Here is an 18,821-nt window from a genome sequence, read left to right on the forward strand (position 1 = left end):
GTCAGTTGAGTGTCCAACTTCAGCTCAGGTCACGATCTCTCGGTTCACGGGTTCGAGCCCCATGTCAGGCTTTCAACTGACAGCGCAGAGCCTGCTTCAGATTCTCTGTCTCCTTCTCTGTCTGCCCCTTCCCTGCTAGTCTCTCAAAACTTCTCTCTTCTCTCTCAAAAATAAACATTAAAAAAAATTTTTTTTAAAGAATACACAGATCTTGATAAGCACTAAGCAATGTACAGAACTGTTGAATCACTATATTGTACACTTGAAACTAATATAATACTGTATGTTAACTGTACTAAAGAACTTAATAAAAATAAATCCTTTATCATCAGGAGGGCAGATCCCTGGAATAACTGCCATGCCTCAACCTGAGCTTCCCCATTGTCCTCACGACCTTTGCCCCTGGAGAATACCCAGGTGTCCCACTCCTTTCTTCTCTGGTCCAACAAGAGGGTTATGTGTTAGAGGAGTAAAATAAAATATGGTCTATCCCTTTTTCTCATCACTGAGAACTGAGTTTTCAAAAGATGGGTGGGGGGAAAGTTAAGAGACTGGCATTGTTCACTGCTAGGCATTCTCCCTGATTATACATCTTCTGGTATACAGCCTGTATGTTTCCTTACCTATAGAACTGAAGTTAACAAGAAAACAACTGTGAGAGCACTGAGGATCATATCAAACAGCCCAAAGCAAACAAAACTGTGAGCATGAACATAATACCTACGTGATAACAGCGTTCAGAATTCCAGTAGACAGTCAGGTTTGTTCCATGTAGTTCGTTATGGATGAGCAGCAACGCTTGGTCCATCTTCAGCTCTACATGCCTTTTTTTATCTAAGTCTGCTAAGAATTAGAAAAAAAGTTTTAAAAAGCAGAAAAACAAAGCATCTGAAAGACTACATAAGAGACGAAGTGCACCTGTGTAAACTTCACAGGAGTGCTTCTCGAATGCCTGCCCTCTAAGGTTCTAGGGTGTCTCATTCCTTACTCTGTGAACACATAACTGTGCTTGCACACCCATGCGTGCCTGAACACGTGCACACGTGCGCGCGCTCATACACACACACACACACACACACACACACACACACACACACACACAGAGTTGCCCTTTTGTACATGTGCCTCTACTATAAAACAGAATTTGGTTAACATCATTCACGTCCTGTGTGTACGGGGACTACGTAGGACCTTACATTCATCACGTGCTAAGGTGTGGCAGGCCCTGAATTTACTAGTTTCACATATCTTCCATTTGACAATATGTCAACCTCACAATCTGGGTATTTTCTCCATTTAGCACATGAAAAAATGGAGGCTTACAAGCATTAGATAATTGTGCATGGCCAGGGTTCTGCAAAATCACTGTGTGAACCCAATCAATTTGTGTGATTCCAAAGTCCAAACTTTCTTCAATCATGTTAATCCCACCCCCCTACAAGTGCAGCTCGGGAGAAGTCAGGACACCGGGTGAGCAAGGCTCTGTGGGGATTTGCATGCCCTTTAAAGTTTGAGATGCTCTGCCTTCTATCATTTTGGTTTGGACTTCTGAATCTCCTTCTGGCTTCCAGCAGAAGATAAGATGAGCCTCAGTCTGAAGGGAGAAGTCCCACCACTCCAGAGTCCCTAAGCTTAGAGCTTACCACTTTACTAGATGCTCTTAGGACAATCTAAAGACGATGCACATTCTACATTTACACCTGCCAATATGGTAGGCAAACAAAGAGAACTATTATTGGTTAAAGTGAAAGCAAAATGTTTCATTTAGACCAACCTCCTCATTTATACTATTATATGGCACAAAAGAGAAATTAATTTGCCCTCTAGCTTCTAGGCCAAAAGAGAGAGAGAGAGAGAGAGAGAGAGAGAGAGAGAGAGAGAGAGAGAGAGAGAGAGAAACTATTTAATAACACAATGAGAAAGATAATAATCTAGCCTCTTTTATTTTGTAATATGAAAGCTTATTTTAGGGCTCCCCAGGAACTCATGTAAATGGTTAATTCAGGAAATTTTTCACTGTAGCCAGCCTAAATCCCTCATTTTATTATTTTTAAAAGATATTTACTTAGAGAGAGTGTGTGCACACACAAGCAGGGGAGGGGCAGAGAGAGGGGGAGAGAGAATCCCAAGCAGGCTCCACTCTGTCAGCACAGAGCCCAACATGGGCTCAAGAACCATGAGATCATGACCTGAGTTGAAATCAACAGTCAGAGTCAGACACTTAACTAACTGAGCCACCCAGATGCCCCTAAATCCCTCATTTTAAGGTTTACCCAATGTACCCTTATTTAGTTAGCTCTTGGTAAATACAAAACCCACAATATATCACTCTTAATAATCTATTGAAAGTTGTCCCCCCTCTACATTAAAGAAAGTTATACTCACTTTTTCTGTCCTTTCCTTCTGAAGAGTGTCTTCTAGTGGAAGCAGTGTTTGGGACCAAGGGTGTAACATGGTGGGTTAAGTGTCTGGACTCCAAGTTAGACCAACTGGAATTTGAATCACACCCTGTCTCAGCTTCCTCATCAATAAATTAAGAGTCCAAAGGTCTACACTCAATTTCCATTGTTGGGTGAAGGTCCCCACACTACCAAGCAATTCTCAGACACCAGCTGGGTGTCCTACAATTCAACTCAATTCTGACACTATGTACCTGGAGACAGTGTCAGATGCCACAGATAGGGGCTCAGTCCCACAAGACTGACTCTGCCTTCAGATGTCAGTCACCAGCACAAGGTACCACCTGTGCTTCAGACCGACCAGCTATGGATTGGAGGTTCCTAAGGCCCCCTTCTCACGTTTGATTAATTTACTAGAGCAGCTCACAGAACTCAGAGAAACATTTTACTACTAGATTACTGGTGTATTATAAGAGGGTATAACTGAGGAACAGCCAGATGGCAGAGATGCACAAGGCAAGACACAGGAAAAGGGTATGGAGCTCCCATGTCCTCTCCCAGGCTGCCACTCTCCCCAAATCTCCAAGTGTTCACCAACCCAGAAGCTCTCTGAACCCCATCCTTTGAGTTTCTATGGAGACTTCATTACCAAGGCAATTGATTAAACCATTGGTCGTTTATGACTGATTCAACCTCCAGCCCCTCTCCCTTCCCCAGATGCTGGCTGTGGGACTGAGAGTTCCAACATTCAAATCACAGGGTGGGTTCTCCAGGTCACCAGTCCCACCCTTCAGTAGAGGCCAAAGATCACCTAATTAACATAACAAGGAACACTTTGGCAGCTCTCTCCACTGAGGAAATTACAAGTGTTTTAGAAGCCCCTGTGCAAGATGAAAACCAAATACATACATTTCTTGATAAAAACCACACTTGTAACAGCATGTCCTTCACAGTACTGCTGGGAAGGCTAAAGTTAATAATATATGTAATGTGTTGCCACAGAATCTGAAACAAAGCAGGTATTCAACACATGATAATTACAATGTCCAGGCCACATCTAACCAACACAGAGCTTCATTAGGGTTACAAACATATGAATATTTTTTGGTTGTTTCTTCTTTTTTCATTTAACTTCATTTCCAATTTCTTCCCATTTCCTCTTTTTTCCTGTTGTAAGAAATGATACTACATACATCTGAAAATTAACCTGTTCTCCTTTCGACATAATTCCCTAACTTCCAGGAGCGAATTTTACAGCTTTTTAAATAGCTTTTGCTCTGCATTGCCAAAATCCTCTCCATTTTAGTTGTGATTTTTTTTTCAATATATGAAGTTTATTGTCAAATTGGTTTCCATACAACACCCAGTGCTCATCCCAAAAGGTACCTTCCTCAATACCCATGACCCACCCTCCCCTCACTCCCACCCCCCATCAACCCTCAGTTTGTTCTCAGTTTTTAAGAGTCTCTTATGCTTTGGCTCTCTTCCACTCTAGCCTCTTTTTTTTTTTTCCTTCCCCTCCCCCATGGGTTTCTGTTAAGTTTCTCAGGATCCACATAAGAGCGAAACCATATGGTATCTGTCTTTCTCTGTATGGCTTATTTCACTTAGCATAACACTCTCCAGTTCCATCCATGTTGCTACAAAGGGCCATATTTCATTCTTTCTCATTGCCACGTAGTACTCCATTGTGTATATAAACCACAATTTCTTTATCCATTCATCAGTTGATGGACATTTAGGCTCTTTCCATCATTTGGCTATTGTTGAGAATGCTGCTATAAACATTGGGGTACAAGTGCCCCTATGCATCAGTACTCCTGTACCCCTTGGGTAAAGTCCTAGCAGTGCTATTGCTGGGTCATAGGGTAGGTCTATTTTTAATTTTTTGAGGAACCTCCACACTGTTTTCCAGAGCAGCTGCACCAATTTGCATTCCCACCAACAGTGCAAGAGGGTTCCCGTTTCTCCACATCCTCTCCAGCATCTATAGTCTCCTGATTTGTTCATTTTGGCCACTCTGACTGGCGTGAGGTGATATCTGAGTGTGGTTTTGATTTGTATTTCCCTGATGAGGAGCGACGCTGAGCACCTTTTCATGTGCCTGTTGGCCATCCAGATGTCTTCTTTAGAGAAGTGTCTATTCATGTTTCCTGCCCATTTCTTCACTGGGTTATTTGTTTTTCGGGTGTGGAGTCTGGTGAGTTCTTTATAGATTTTGGATACTAGCCCTTTGTCTGATATGTCATTTGCAAATGTCTTTTCCCATTCCGTTGGTTGCCTTTTAGTTTTGTTGGTTGTTTCCTTTGCTGTGCAGAAGCTTTTTATCTTCATAAGGTCCCAGTAGTTCATTTTTGCTTTTAATTCCCTTGCCTTTGGGGATGTGTCAAGTAAGAAATTGCTACGGCTGAGGTCAGAGAGGTCTTTTCCTGCTTTCTCCTCTAGGGTTTGGATGGTTTCCTGTCTCACATTCAGGTCCTTTATCCAATTTGAGTTTATTTTTGTGAATGGTGTGAGAAAGTGGTCTAGTTTCATTCTTCTGCATGTTGCTGTCCAGTTCTCCCAGCACCATTTGTTAAAGAGACTGTCATTTTTCCATTGGATATTCTTTCCTGCTTTGTCAAAGATTAGTTGGCCATACGTTTGTGGGACTAGTTCTGGGGTTTCTATTCTATTCCATTGGTCTATGTGTCTGTTTTTGTGCCAATGCCATGCTGTCTTGATGATAACAACTTTGTAGTAGAGGCTAAAGTCTGGGATTGTGATGCCTCCTGCTTTGGTCTTCTTCAAAATTACTTTGGCTATTCAGGGCGTTTTGTGGTTCCATATGAATTTTAGGATTGCTTGTTCTAGTTTCGAGAAGAATGCTGGTGCAATTTTGATTGTGATTGCACTGAATGTGTAGATAGCTTTGGGTAGTATTGACATTTTGACAATATTTATTCTTCCAATCCATGAGCATGGGATGCTTTTCCATTTCTTTATATCTTCTTCAATTTCCTTCATAAGCTTTCTATAGTTTTCAGCATACAGATCTTTTGCATCTTTGGTCAGGTTTATTCCTAGGTATTTTATGCTTCTTGGTGCAATTGTGAATGGGATCAGTTCCTTTATTTGTCTTTCTGTTGCTTCATTATTAGCGTATAAGAATGCAACTGATTTCTGTACATTGATTTTATATCCTGCAACTTTGCTAAATTCATGTATCAGTTCTAGCAGACTTCTGGTGGAGGCTATCGGATTTTCCACGTATAGTATCATGTAATCTGCAAAAAGTGAAAGCTTAACTTCATCTTTGCCAATTTTCATGCCTTTGATTTCCTTTTGTTGTCTGATTGCTGATGCTAGAACTTCCAACACTATGTTAAACAACAGCGGTGAGAGTGGGCATCCCTGTCGTGTTCCGGATCTCAGGGAAAAAGCTCTCAGTTTTTCCCCATTGAGGATGATGTTAGCTGTGGGCTTTTCATAAATGGCTTTTATGATGTTTAAGTATGTTCCTTCTATCCCGACTTTCTCAAGGGTTTTTATTAAGAAACGTTGCTGGGGGCGCCTGGGTGGCGCAGTCAGTTAAGTGTCCGACTTCAGCCAGGTCATGATCTCGCGGTCCGGGAGTTCGAGCCCCGCGTCAGGCTCTGGGCTGATGGCTCGGAGCCTGGAGCCTGTTTCCGATTCTGTGTCTCCCTCTCTCTCTGCCCCTCCCCCGTTCATGCTCCGTCTCTCTCTGTCCCAAAAATAAATAAAAAACGTTGAAAAAAAAATTTTTTTTAAATAAAATAAAAAAGAAACGTTGCTGAATTTGGTCAAAGGCCTTTTCTGCATCGATTGACAGGATCATATGGTTATCTTTTCTTTTATTAATGTGATGTATCACGTTGATTGATTTGCGAATGTTGAACCAGCCCTGCATCCCAGGAATGAATCCCACTTGATCATGGTGAATAATTCTTGTTATATGCAGTTGAATTCGATTTGCTAGTATCTTATTGAGAATTTTTGCATCCATATTCATCAGGGATATTGGCCTGTAGTTCTCTTTTTTGACTGGGTCTCTGTCTGGTTTAGGAATCAAAGTAATACTGGCTTCATAAAATGAGTCTGGAAGTTTTCCTTCCCTTTCTATTTTTTGGAATAGCTTGAGAAGGATAGGTATTATCTCTGCTTTAAACGTCTGGTAGAACTCCCCTGGGAAGCCATCTGGTCCTGGACTCTTATTTGTTGGGAGATTTTTGATGACTGATTCAATTTCTTCACTGGTTATGGGTCTGTTCAAGCTTTCTATTTCCTCCTGAATGAGTTTTGGAAGGGTGTGGGTGTTTAGGAATTTGTCCATTTCTTCCAGGTTGTCCAGTTTGTTGGCATATAGTTTTTCATAGTATTCCCTGATAATTGTTTGTATCTCTGAGGGATTGGTTGTAATAATTCCATTTTCATTCATGATTTTATCTGTTTGGGTCATCTCCCTTTTCTTTTTGAGAAGCCTGGCTAGAGGTTTATCAATGTTGTTTATTTTTTCAAAAAACCAACTCTTGGTTTCGTTGATCTGCTCTACAGTTTTTTTAGATTCTATATTGTTTATTTCTGCTCTGATATTTATTATTTCTCCTCTTCTGCTGGATTTAGGCTGTCTTTGCTGTTCTGCTTCTATTTCCTTTAGGTGTGCTGTTAGATTTTGTATTTGGGATTTTTCTTGTTTCTGGAGATAGGCCTGGATTGCAATGTATTTTCCTCTCAGGACTGCCTTTGCTGCATCCCAAAGCGTTTGGATTGTTGTACTTTCATTTTCATTTGTTTCCATATATTTTTTAATTTCTTCTCTAATTGCCTGGTTGACCCATTCAGTCTTTAGTAGGGTGTTCTTTAACCTCCATGCTTTTGGAGGTTTTCCAGACTTTTTCCTGTGGTTGATTTCAAGCTTCATAGCATTGTGGTCTGAAAGTATGCATGCTATGATTTCAATTCTTGTATACTTATGAAGGGCTGTTTTGTGACCCAGTATGTGATCTATCTTGGAGAATGTTCCATGTGCACTCGAGAAGAAAGTATATTCTGTTGCTTTGGGATGCAGAGTTCTAAATATATCTATCAAGTCCATCTGATCCAATGTATCATTCAGGGCCCTTGTTTCTTTATTGACCGTATGTCTAGATGATCTATCCATTTCTGTAAGTAGAGTGTTAAAGTCCCCTGCAATTACCACATTCTTATCAATAAGGTTGCTTATGTTTGTGAGTAATTGTTTTATATATTTGGGGGGCTCCTGTATTCGGCACATAGACATTTATAATTGTTAGCTCTTCCTGATGGATAGACCCTGTGATTATTATATAATGCCCTTCTTCATGTTACAGCCTTTAATTTAAAGTCTAGTTTGTCTGGGGCGCCTGGGTGGCTCAGTCAGTTAAGCGTCCGACTTCAGCTCAGGTCACGATCTCGCGGTCTGCGAGTTCAAGCCCTGCGTCGGGCTCTGGGCTGATGGCTCAGAGCCTGGAGCCTGCTTCTGATTCTGTGTCTCCCTCTCCCTCTGCCCCTCCCCCGTTCATGCTGTGTCTCTCTCTCTGTCTCAAAAATAAATAAACGTTTAAAAAAAAATTAAAGTCTAGTTTGTCTGATTTAAGTATGGCTACTCCAGCTTTCTTTTGACTTCCAGTGGCATGATAAATAGTTCTCCATCCCCTCACTCTCAAGCTGAAGGTGTCCTCAGGTCTAAAATGAGTCTCTTGTAGACAGCAAATAGATGGGTCTTGTTTTTTTTATCCATTCTGATACCCTGTCTTTTGGTTGATGCATTTAGTCCATTTACATTCAGTGTTATTATAGAAAGATATGGGTTTAGAGTCATTGTGATGTCCGTAGGTTTCATGCTTATAACGATGTCTCTGGTACTTTGTCTCACAGGATCCCCCTTAGGATCTCTTGTAGGGCTGGTTTAGTGGTGACGAATTCCCTCAGTTTTTGTTTGTTTGGGAAGACCTTTATCTCTCCTTCTATTCTAAATGACAGACTTGCTGGATAAAGGATTCTTGGCTGCATATTTTTTCTGTTTATCACATTGAAGATCTCCTGCTATTCCTTTCTGGCCTGCCAAGTTTCAGTAGAGAGATCGGTCACAAGTCTTATAGGTCTCCCTTTATATGTTAGAGCACGTTTATCTCTAGCTGCTTTCAGAATTTTCTCTTTATCCTTGTATTTTGCCAGTTTCACTATGATATGTCTGCAGAAGATCGATTCAAGTTACGTCTGAAGGGAGTTCTCTGTGCCTCTTGGATTTCAATGCCTTTTTCCTTCCCCAGATCAGGGAAGTTCTCAGCTATTATTTCTTCAAGTACACCTTCAGCACCTTTCCCTCTCTCTTCCTCCTCTGGAATACCAATTATGTGTAGATTATTTCTCTTTAGTGCATCACTTAGTTCTCTAATTTTCCCCTCTTACTCCTGGATTTTTTTATCTCTCTTTTTCTCAGCTTCTTCTTTTTCCATAATTTTATCTTCTAGTTCACCTATTCTCTCCTCTGCTTCTTCAATCTGAGCCATAGTTGTCTCCATTTTATTTTGCAACTCGTTGATAGCATTTTTTAGCTCCTCCTGGCTGTTCCTTAGTCCTTTGATCTCTGTAACAAGAGATTCTCTGCTGTCCTTTATACTGTTTTCAAGCCCAGCGATTAATTTTATGTCTATTATTCTAAATTCACTTTCTGTTATATTGTTTAAATCATTTTTGATCAGTTCGTTAGCTGTTATTTCCTGGACGTTTTTCTGAAGGGAATTCTTCCGTTTCGTCATTTTGGATAGTCCCTGGAGTGGTGCGGGACTCCGGCACACTTCCCCTGTGCTGTCTTGAATAACTTGCGTTGGTGGGCGGGGCCACAGTCAGACCTGATGTCTGCCCCCAGCCCACCGCTAGGGCCACAGTCAGACTGGTATGTGCCTTCTCTTCCCCTCTCCTAGGGGCGGGATTCACTGTGGGGTGGCATGGCCCGTCTGGGCTACTTGCACACTGCCAGGCTTGTGGTGCTGGGGATCTGGCGTATTAGCTGGGGTGGATTGGCAAGGTGCACAGGGGCAGGAGGGGCAGGCTCAGCTCACTTTTGCTTCGGAGATCCGCTTCGGGAGGGGCCCTGTGGCCCCAGGAGAGAGTCAGACCCGCCAGAGGGATGGATCTGCAGAAGCACAGCTTTGGGTGTTTCACGGTGCAGGGAAGTTCCCTGGCAGGAACTGGTTCCCTTTGGGATTTTGGCTGGGGGATGGGCGAGGGAGATGGCGCTGGCGAGCACCTTTGTTCCCCGCCAAGATGAGCTCTGTCGTCGGGGTCTCAACAACTCTTCCTCCTGTTGTCCTCCAGCCCTCCGAGCAGTGCTATTACCTTATAACCTTCCAGATGTCAAGTCCGGCTTGCTGTCAGAACACACTCCGTCCAGCCCCTCCGCTTTTGCAAGCCAGACTCGGGGGCTCTGCTTGGCCGGCAGGCCGCCCCTCTGCCCCGGCTACCTCCCACCAGTCCGTGGAGCGCGCACCACCTCACCGCCCTTCCTACCCTCTTCTGTGGGCGTCTCGTCTGCACTTGGCTCCAGAGGCTCCGTTCTGCTAGTCTTCTGGCGGTTGTCTAGGTTATTTAGGCAGGTGTATGTGGAATCTAAGTGATCAGCAGGACGCACGGTGAGCCCAGCGTCCTCCTACGCCACCATCTTCCCAGGATCCTCTAGTTGTGATTTATAATGACAACTGTGGTGACTGTGGGCTCCCAGGTGATACAAATAACTACACACTCAATGTATACCAGGCCCCAACAGCCCTGTGAACAGCTTTTGAGGTCTCCATTTTCTGGATGAGGAATCTGAGGCCTGCAGAGGTCAAGCAACTTGCCCAAAGACACCCACTAGCGACCAGGACTTAAGCTTCAGTCTGACCAGCACCTGACCTCTGTTACCAGTCTCCTGAGAGTAAACATATCTGTTCCCTCGAAGCTGGGCCAGGGATTTTTAGCCTTTTAATTTTTTCCCTCACTTTTTAGCCTGATGTATAGAAAATCTAATTTTCTTATTATTTTAAAAATAGTTTTGAAATAACGATTAACAACTCTGAAATGTTTTCCAAATGTTTATGTACTTTCCTTTCACGTGAATTGTTGGAATGTTCATTTATTTAACCACTTAACCCACATTAGAAAGGAGACAGCAGGCCCAAGATGGAGTCACTCATGCTAAACCCCACCAAGACATATCTAACCTAACCTAACTGCAGCTTCAGCTTCTACCAGAAATGGGACTTTCAACCAGGCAATCTGGAACTTCCCAGTCAGCACCAGGAGGTAATCTGCTGATAGACCCCTTCTGTTGCCCTTAGGAAGGTGACCTGGCCTAAAACAATTCATTTTTATGAATAATTTCCTTTTTCCTCTCCCTCTCCACCTTTAAAAACTTTCCTTTTCTGCAGCTCAGTGAAGTTCCTTTCTACATTATTTGCTAGATGATATTGAAATTTACTCAGTTGAATTTCTGTTATTTAACAGATTTCGTGGCAGTGGGGACTGAAGGAGACTTCGACGGCTTCGAGGAAACTGAGAAACATGAGCATGGTACCCCACATACACTCTGAACTCACGTTCTTCCTCACCATGTCCAAGAGCCATGGGTAACTTCTCTTTTGGTTCTGTGCTCCACTCTCTGCATCAAGCTCTCAATCTAATTGGCTCTTCAGTCCGCAATTCCAGAGTTTTTGAGTGGAAAACCCCAGCCCTTAATCCTAGCCCACGATCTATGTGGGAACTGTGGGCAGTGGTGCACAGTTAACAGCAGTAACTGCGCACCACTACCCACAGTTCCCCACCACGGGGAGCCCCCAGCCTGTAATCCCCATTTGTTGGGGTTTGCTCATTCAACCCTTTGCCCAGCTCGAGGATCCTCGGGGACTGCTGCTAGTAAAACACAGGGCCTTGTATTAGCCATTTCGCAGAAACTTCCACTCCCCAGGTTTTGGTTCTGTTTTCAGACTCAGCCACAGCTGCAGTTCTCCATTTGTTTAGAATCAGTCCGCGGTCCCCATTCTTTGAGGTCTGGTGGTTGGACACTTTCCCCAGTCCCCAGATCTTTGGTTATGCTGATGTCCACTTTCAGTTCCTCAGATACTACTGCTTTCTGTTAATATGTACATGACATAAAGATTAATTGGTAATGGGAATCTTGCAGGCCAAAAGAGTCACAAAAATTGGTGAGCACAAGTCAAGCATTTAAGAGCTGTTAGAACACTTACCACTTAGCCCAAAGACACCTGTGTTAGGATGAGCTGGTCACAGAACCAGTTAGGTTGACACTACATCACCCACCAAGCACAAGAAAAATTCTGCACAATGAGGTGCACCATGAAAACACCACACAACCCCAACCCCATCACTGCACATCCCTCTTAGCTATTGATCTGGCTCTAAGAAACTCCTCCATCAGTTGATGACATATCTAAAACTTCTGATATTTTTTTAAGTTTATTTATTTATTTTGAGTGAGAGAGACAGAGAGAGAGACAAAGTGCATGAGTTGGGAAGGAGCAGAGAGAGAGAGAGAGAGAGAGAGAAGGAGAATCCCAAGCAGGATCCACACTGTCAGTGCAGAGCCCAATGCAAGGCTTGAGTTCACAAACGGTGAGATCATGACCTGAGCTGAAATCAAGAGTCAGACGCTTAACCAACTGAGCCACACAGGTGTCCCAAGCCTTTTGATATTTAAACAAAAAAAATTTTTTTAATGTTTATTTATTTTTGAGAGACAGAGTGCAAGTGGGGGAAGGGCGGGGGGGGGGGGAGGTACACAGAATCAGAAACAGGCCCCAAGCTCTGAGGTATGAGCACAGAGCCCAATGCGGGGCTGGAACTCATGAATCACTAGATCATGACCTGAGCTGAAGTTGGATGCTTAACTGACTGAGCCACCCAGGCACCCCTAAACCTTTTGATATTTTTAACAAACTTCCACAAAATCAAATTCTAAATGAAGTCTTTTTGACCTTGAACCCACTTTGGGTTTTCCAGATGGTCCCTGGAACATCTCAAAGGATTTGTTTTCTCTTTATAAAAGGGAAGATGTGAACTAAATAGGCTTATCTGGTATGTTAAATTACATGGGAGGTATTGTCAAACAGGTGATGTTAAGTCTTCTTAGATTATATTTGTGTGCATATGTTATGAATATAAGTGTTCCAAAAACTGTATGAAATTCCTGAAGATCTAATAGGTATTGATATAATGTTAACATTTGTAATTCTAGTTACTATCTTAAAATGTATTCACAAAAATAACCGAATTTCCTTGTCAATTCCATTGTAATGAACTTTCATCAGCTCTCTAACAATAGACATTTTAAAATCTTTTGTCATTTACAGAGTTACTGTTTTATTGAAATGCTTCTACAAAAGCTTCCTGCAAATGTGTTTCATTTTCAGAGAAATTCATGGAAAAGAATCTGACAAGTGGTGTAAAATACAGGTTTCTAATAACTTTCAGATCATGCAACTGAACTGGGTAAGAATTTCCAGAATTAGTGGAAAAACAGTATTCAAGCAAAAAAGAATAACATAGGACTGAATGCACCAAGGAGGATATTTTAATTTTTATGACATCTTGTTTAAAACTGCTGGCTTTTCCAGATTTTAGGAAACCTTTTTTCTTTTTTCTCTTAAAGTATCAATAATTTGATAAGATATACCTTTGTGAACAAAGATGAAACACTGACTTTTTCTCCCTACCTGATTCCTCCAGAATTGGAAAGTTCTTGAGTATTCTTTTCATGGCAATATAGTTAGTTATTTACATAGATTCAATAAGAGTCTAATCCTTATAACCAGATACCATTGGAAATACTGGCCATGTAATTAAAGCTTTGACCAGCATGTCATATTTGAAAGAGATATGCATAGACTTAGATATGACCAAGTAGCTTTAAAGAACTAAGGCTGACTTTGCAGAGCCAATAAAGCCTCTTGGAAAAGTTGCCCTAACCTTGCTTACAAGGTTCCAGCAAAGTAGTAATAAAAAGAGCTTATATGAGGGCGCCTGGGTGGCTAAGTCAGTTAAGTGCTGGACTTCCATTCAGGTAATGATCTCGTGGTTCATGGGTTCAAGCCCCACATCAGGCTGTCTGCTATAGGCTCAGAGCCCACCTCGGATCCTCTGTCCCACTGTCACTGCCCCTCCCCCCACCTCAAAAATAAACATTAAAAAAATATTTTTAAAAAGAGCTTATATGGTCCAAAAAAAAAATTTTTTAAGAGGGGAGGGCACCTGGCTGCCTCAGTTGGTAGAGCATACAACTCTAGATCTCAGGGTCATGAGTTCAAGTCCCACACTGGGCATAGAGCTTACCTAAATAAATATTTTTTTAAAAAAAGAAAAAATGCTATATCTAACTTTTTTTTAAAGTTCATTTATTTATATTTGAGAGAGAGAGCAGGAGAGGGGCTGAAAAGGCAGAGAGAGAGAGAATCCCAAGCAAGCTCTACACTGTCAGCACAGAGCCAGACAGTGGGCTCAAACTCGTAAGCCTCAAAATCATAACCTGAGCCAAAACCAAGAGTCAGACGCTTACCTGACTGAGCCACCTAAGTGCCCCTATATGGTCAATTATCTTGCTGCACTTAAGAAAATAATCAGGTGGTGTGCCTGGGTGGCTCAAGTCCGTTAAGCATCTGACTTCGGCTCAGGTCATGATCTTACAGTTCGTGAGTTCAAGCCCTGTCATCAGGCCCTGTGCTAACAGCTCAGAACCTGGAGCCTGCTTCAGATTCTGTGTCTCCGTCTCTCTCTGCCCCTCCCCTGCTCATGCTCTGTCTCGCTCTCTCAAAAATAAAAAAAATATTTTAAAAAACTAAAAAAAGAAAGAAAATAATCAGGCAAAGTTTAATGCAAACAAATTAATTTTATTATAAAAAATGAGGGTTGGCACAAGAACAGACACTCAGATCAGTGGAACAGAATAGAGCACTCAGAAATGGACCCACAAACGTATGGCCAACTAATCTTTGACAAAGCAGGAAAGAATATCCAATGGAATCAAGACAGTCTCTTCAGCAAGTAGTGCTGGGAAAACTGGACAGCGACATGCAGAAAAATGAATCTGGACCACTTTCTTACACCATACACAAAAATAAACTCAAAATGGATGAAAGACCTCCATGTAAGACAGGAAGCCATCAAAATCCTCGAGGAGAAAGCAGGCAAAAACCTCTTTGACCTCGGCCGCAGCAACTTCTTACTCAACACATGTCTCTCTGGAGGCAAGGGAAACAAAAGCAAACAGGAACTATTGGGACCTAATCAAAATAAAAAGCTTCTGCACAGTGAAAGAAACAATCAGCAAAACTAAAAGACAACTGACAGAATGGGAGAAGATATTTGCAAGTGACATATCAGATAAAGGCTTAGTATCCAGTATCTATAAAGAACTTATCAAACTCAATACCCAAAAAACAAAGAATCCAGTGAAGAAATGGGCAAAAGACATGAATAGACACTTCTCCAAAGAAGACATCCAGATGGCCAACTGACACATGAAAAAATGCTCAACATCACTCATCGTCAGGGAAATACAAATAAAAAACCACAATGAGATACCACCTTACACCTGTCAGAATGCCTAACATTAACAACTCAGGCAACAACAGATGTTGGCAAGGATACAGAGAAAGAGGATCTCTTTTGCATTGTTGGTGGGAATGCAAGCTGGTGCAGCCACTCTGGAAAACAGTATGGAGGTTCCTCAAAAAACTAAAATAGAAGTGCCCTACGACCCAGCAATTGCACTACTAGGCATTTATCCAAGGGATACAGGTGTGCTGTTTTGAAGGGACACATGCACCCCCATGTTTATAGCAGCAGTGTCAACAATAGCCAAAGTATGGAAAGAGCCCAAATGTCCAGCTATGGATGAATGGATAAAGATGTGGTGTGTATATATATATATATATATATATATATATATATATATATATACACACAATGGAGTATTACTCAGCAATCAAAAAGAATGAAATCTTGCCATTTGCAACTACGTGGAACTGGAGGGCATTATGCTAAGTGAAATTAGAGAAAGACAAAGATCATATGACTTCACTCATATGAGGACTTTAAGAGACAAAACAGATGAACATAAGGGAAGGGAAACAAAAATAATATAAAAACAGGGAGGGGGACAAAACATAAGAGATGCATAAATATGGAGAACAAACTGAGGGTCACTGGAGGGGTTGTGGGAGGGGGGATGGGCTAAATGGGACAGGAGCACTAAGGAATCTACTCCTGAAATGATTGTTGCACTATATGCTAACTAATTTGGATATAAATTTAAAAATATATAAAAAATAAAGCAAGTTAAAATAAAAAATAAAATAAAATAAAATAAAAATAAATAAATAAATAAATAAATAAATAAATAAATAAGGTAATTGTAGAGAGAAGAAGTTATGTTTACACCTTTGTCTATATTAGAGTTTAATTCTGTTAATTGTCTTTGAGGTTCTGTTATAAAGTGGACTAGATCCTGAATTCTTCTAGTTTCCTCAATAATTTGGCTCAACCCTCCAAACTAATGTTTGCAATTTTCCCTTACCCTTCTGATTTGGAATCACCAAGAAAAAAGACTGCCCTTGAGCCTCCTTGGAAGGGACTACACCAGGTCCTCCTCACCACCCAGATGGCAGCCAGACTGCAGGGGCTTAGACCTTAGATACACATCTCACTGAGGAAGTAGGCTCCACCTGACACATGGTCCTTCTCAAGCACTGGAGACCTCCAAATCAAATTGAACAGAAAGAGAAGGAGCTGACATCAAAGCAGACCGCTTCCTCCCAAGATGCCAGATCAAGACTTCATACTTTAACTAAACATGAAACCCTCCCGTCTTCCCTTTACTGTCTTTTACTCTGGCACTGGCCTGGAAAGAATGCCATTATCTGTATCTCCCAGGCCATTGCTAAGGTGGGTAACTCTAAGAATTGAGAATAACTTTATATTTTAGGCTAAGGAGGAAACCTAGTTGACTCTTTGACTTGAACAGGCACATACAAACAATCCCTGTGAATGAACCCATTAACAGCGCCACCATAGTGGGAAGTGATATGTGCCCCAACAGAGTTTGTCTTCGTCTGTTGTGGTTATCATTATGAATGCCTACAAAGCTGGTCAACGACTCTTAGTTTAGCTTACTGAACTTACCACAAATGAACTACCACACCTCAATGGTCCACACCCCTGGATTTACATTGTCAAGTTAGAAAGGAATTACCAGGAGGCATTCATGACTTACACTCACTTCCTTTGACAGGGTCATACTTCCCTGGGTAGGAGTTTAAGTGTAAACGAGAATATGATCAGAAGCCTCTCCTTAATGGTTAAGGTTTGTGCAGAATTTATTGCCAAGACAATAGCTGCCCAATAAAGATCCTTAGCCTCTTTGGCCAAAGTTGTACTTGATAATAGGATAGCCCTTAGTTATATTTTAGCCAAGAAAAGAGTTGTCTGTACTGTGGCCAAAACCACCTACTGCACCTGAATTAATACTTTTGGGGAAGTTGAAACTCAATTACATAAGATCACTGAGCAAGCGACTTGGCTTACAAAGGTGACTCCTTCAACAGGGTCTTTCTCTGACTTATTTGATTTTGATTTCAACTGGTTTGGGTCTGAAATGCACTCCAGACATTGAGAATTACCCTGCTTATAATAATCTTAGTAATTTCCCTGGCACATTATATACTCTTAAAAGCTCTCAATACATGTTTGCAGCCACTAAGCAGCAAGAAAATGATCTCCTTAATATAAGAACATCAGAAAAGGAGTGAAGAGAATGACCAACTTAAAGATTGTAAACCTTGAAGATGTGGCCTATGAATATCACAGAAATTAAAACAAAAACAAAAAATCAGTCATGACCTATGGATACCACCGAAAGTAGCAACAAAACTTCATAAAAAGCTGCGAGAACTGCAGAGCTGAGCGTGGCATTAGCGCCTTATGCTTTGATCACATCTCTTAGTTAAGCTGAGAGTCTGATCAAACAGTGAAAATGGTTAGAAAAGAGATAGCAAGCCCAAAATGGAGTCACTCATGCTACACCCCACCAAGACTTAATACCTGAACTACCTGCAGCTTCACCCTCTCCCAGAAAAGTGACCTTTAGGCAACTTGGAATTTCCTGGTCAGCACCCAAGGGTAATCAATCCACTGAGGGTCCCTTTGCATTACCCCTGGGAGAGCATCCTGGCCTAACATGCATTCTTTGCTAATGATTTCCTTTTTTCCTCTCTCTCTCTCTCCCTTTAAAAACCTTTCCTTTCCTGCAGCTTGAGGGAGCTCCTTTCTATTTGTTAGACAGGATACCATGAATTATGTATTTATTCATTTATTTAAATTCACATTCAAATTAGTTATCACATAGTGCAACAATGATTTCAGGAGTAGATTCCTTAATGTCCCTTACCCATTTAGCCCATCCCCCCTCCCAATCATGAATTATTAAATAAAGACAATTTGCTCTTTATATTTACTCAGGTGGGTTTTTATTATTTAACACCCCTTCCATCTTGGCACTCTTCTTGGGATTTGTATCATTTCTTTACATAGCACAGATATTAAATCCTCTGTCATACCTGTCATACAAACACATCATACCATGTTTTCAAATACTTCTCTTTAGCTTCCCTGGTTCAATTTTGATAGTTTTCATTTTCAAATTTATGGTCACTATCCACTGACCTTTTCCTTTATAATTGTTTTATATATCATCATCCCTTCATAGTTGGAATAACTAATGCTTTTATTCAGTTTCCTATGAGTCCTTAGTAGGGGGTAGAGTAAGGTTCTTGTTTTATGCTTCAATTTTCCATATGAATTTCAGACTCTGACTGTTCTTAATTGTCATCATAAGGATGCAACACCCAAACCATCCAATATGACATCTAAATTGAATTTAAATGCTCAGTTTCAAGAAAAAGCTGCCAACTTGTGATACTGCTGACCTTAGAAATACCAGGACAACACATAAGAAGCTTTATATACAAAAGAACAATTCTCTCCTCCTCTCCTGTCCACAATGTCTTGGTGAGGACATACACCAAATAAAGTCATCCTTCAATAGGTACCCAAGTAACTATGCTGTTTGTATAGGAGACTTTTGTTTCTAAATATTTAATTTATGGTTCTAGCTCTCTGCTCAAGTGGGGGGGGGGGGGGAGGAATTCTTTTTTTTTTTTAAGTTTATTTATTTATTTTGAGAGAGAGCAGAAGTGTGAGTGGGGGAGGGGCAGAGAGAGAGGGAGAGAGAGAATCCCAAGCAGGCTCCACACTGTTAGTGCAGAGCAGGATGCAGGGGCCAAACCCACAAACCACGAGATCATGAACAGAGCCCAAGCTGGATGCTTAACTGACTAAGCCACCCCTGCG

The 18,821-nt window shown here is 41.4% G+C and overlaps 1 protein-coding gene across 4 annotated transcripts in view; it reads right to left on the bottom strand.

Moving 5' to 3' along the window:
• HGSNAT (heparan-alpha-glucosaminide N-acetyltransferase) overlaps positions 1-18,821 on the bottom strand; it is a 52,706-nt gene that overhangs the window by 31,633 nt on the left and 2,252 nt on the right. For 3 of the 4 annotated variants that reach the window (XM_045055459.1, XM_023252545.2, XM_023252547.2), the window contains exon 2: positions 725-843. In XM_045055459.1, the coding sequence (XP_044911394.1) occupies positions 725-843 (119 nt within the window). The remainder of the gene's footprint in view (positions 1-724; positions 844-18,821) is intronic. The other variant, XM_023252546.2, reaches the window with a different exon arrangement.

This window comes from Felis catus, chromosome B1 (assembly GCF_018350175.1).
Source record: "Felis catus isolate Fca126 chromosome B1, F.catus_Fca126_mat1.0, whole genome shotgun sequence".
Taxonomy (NCBI): domain Eukaryota; kingdom Metazoa; phylum Chordata; class Mammalia; order Carnivora; family Felidae; genus Felis; species Felis catus.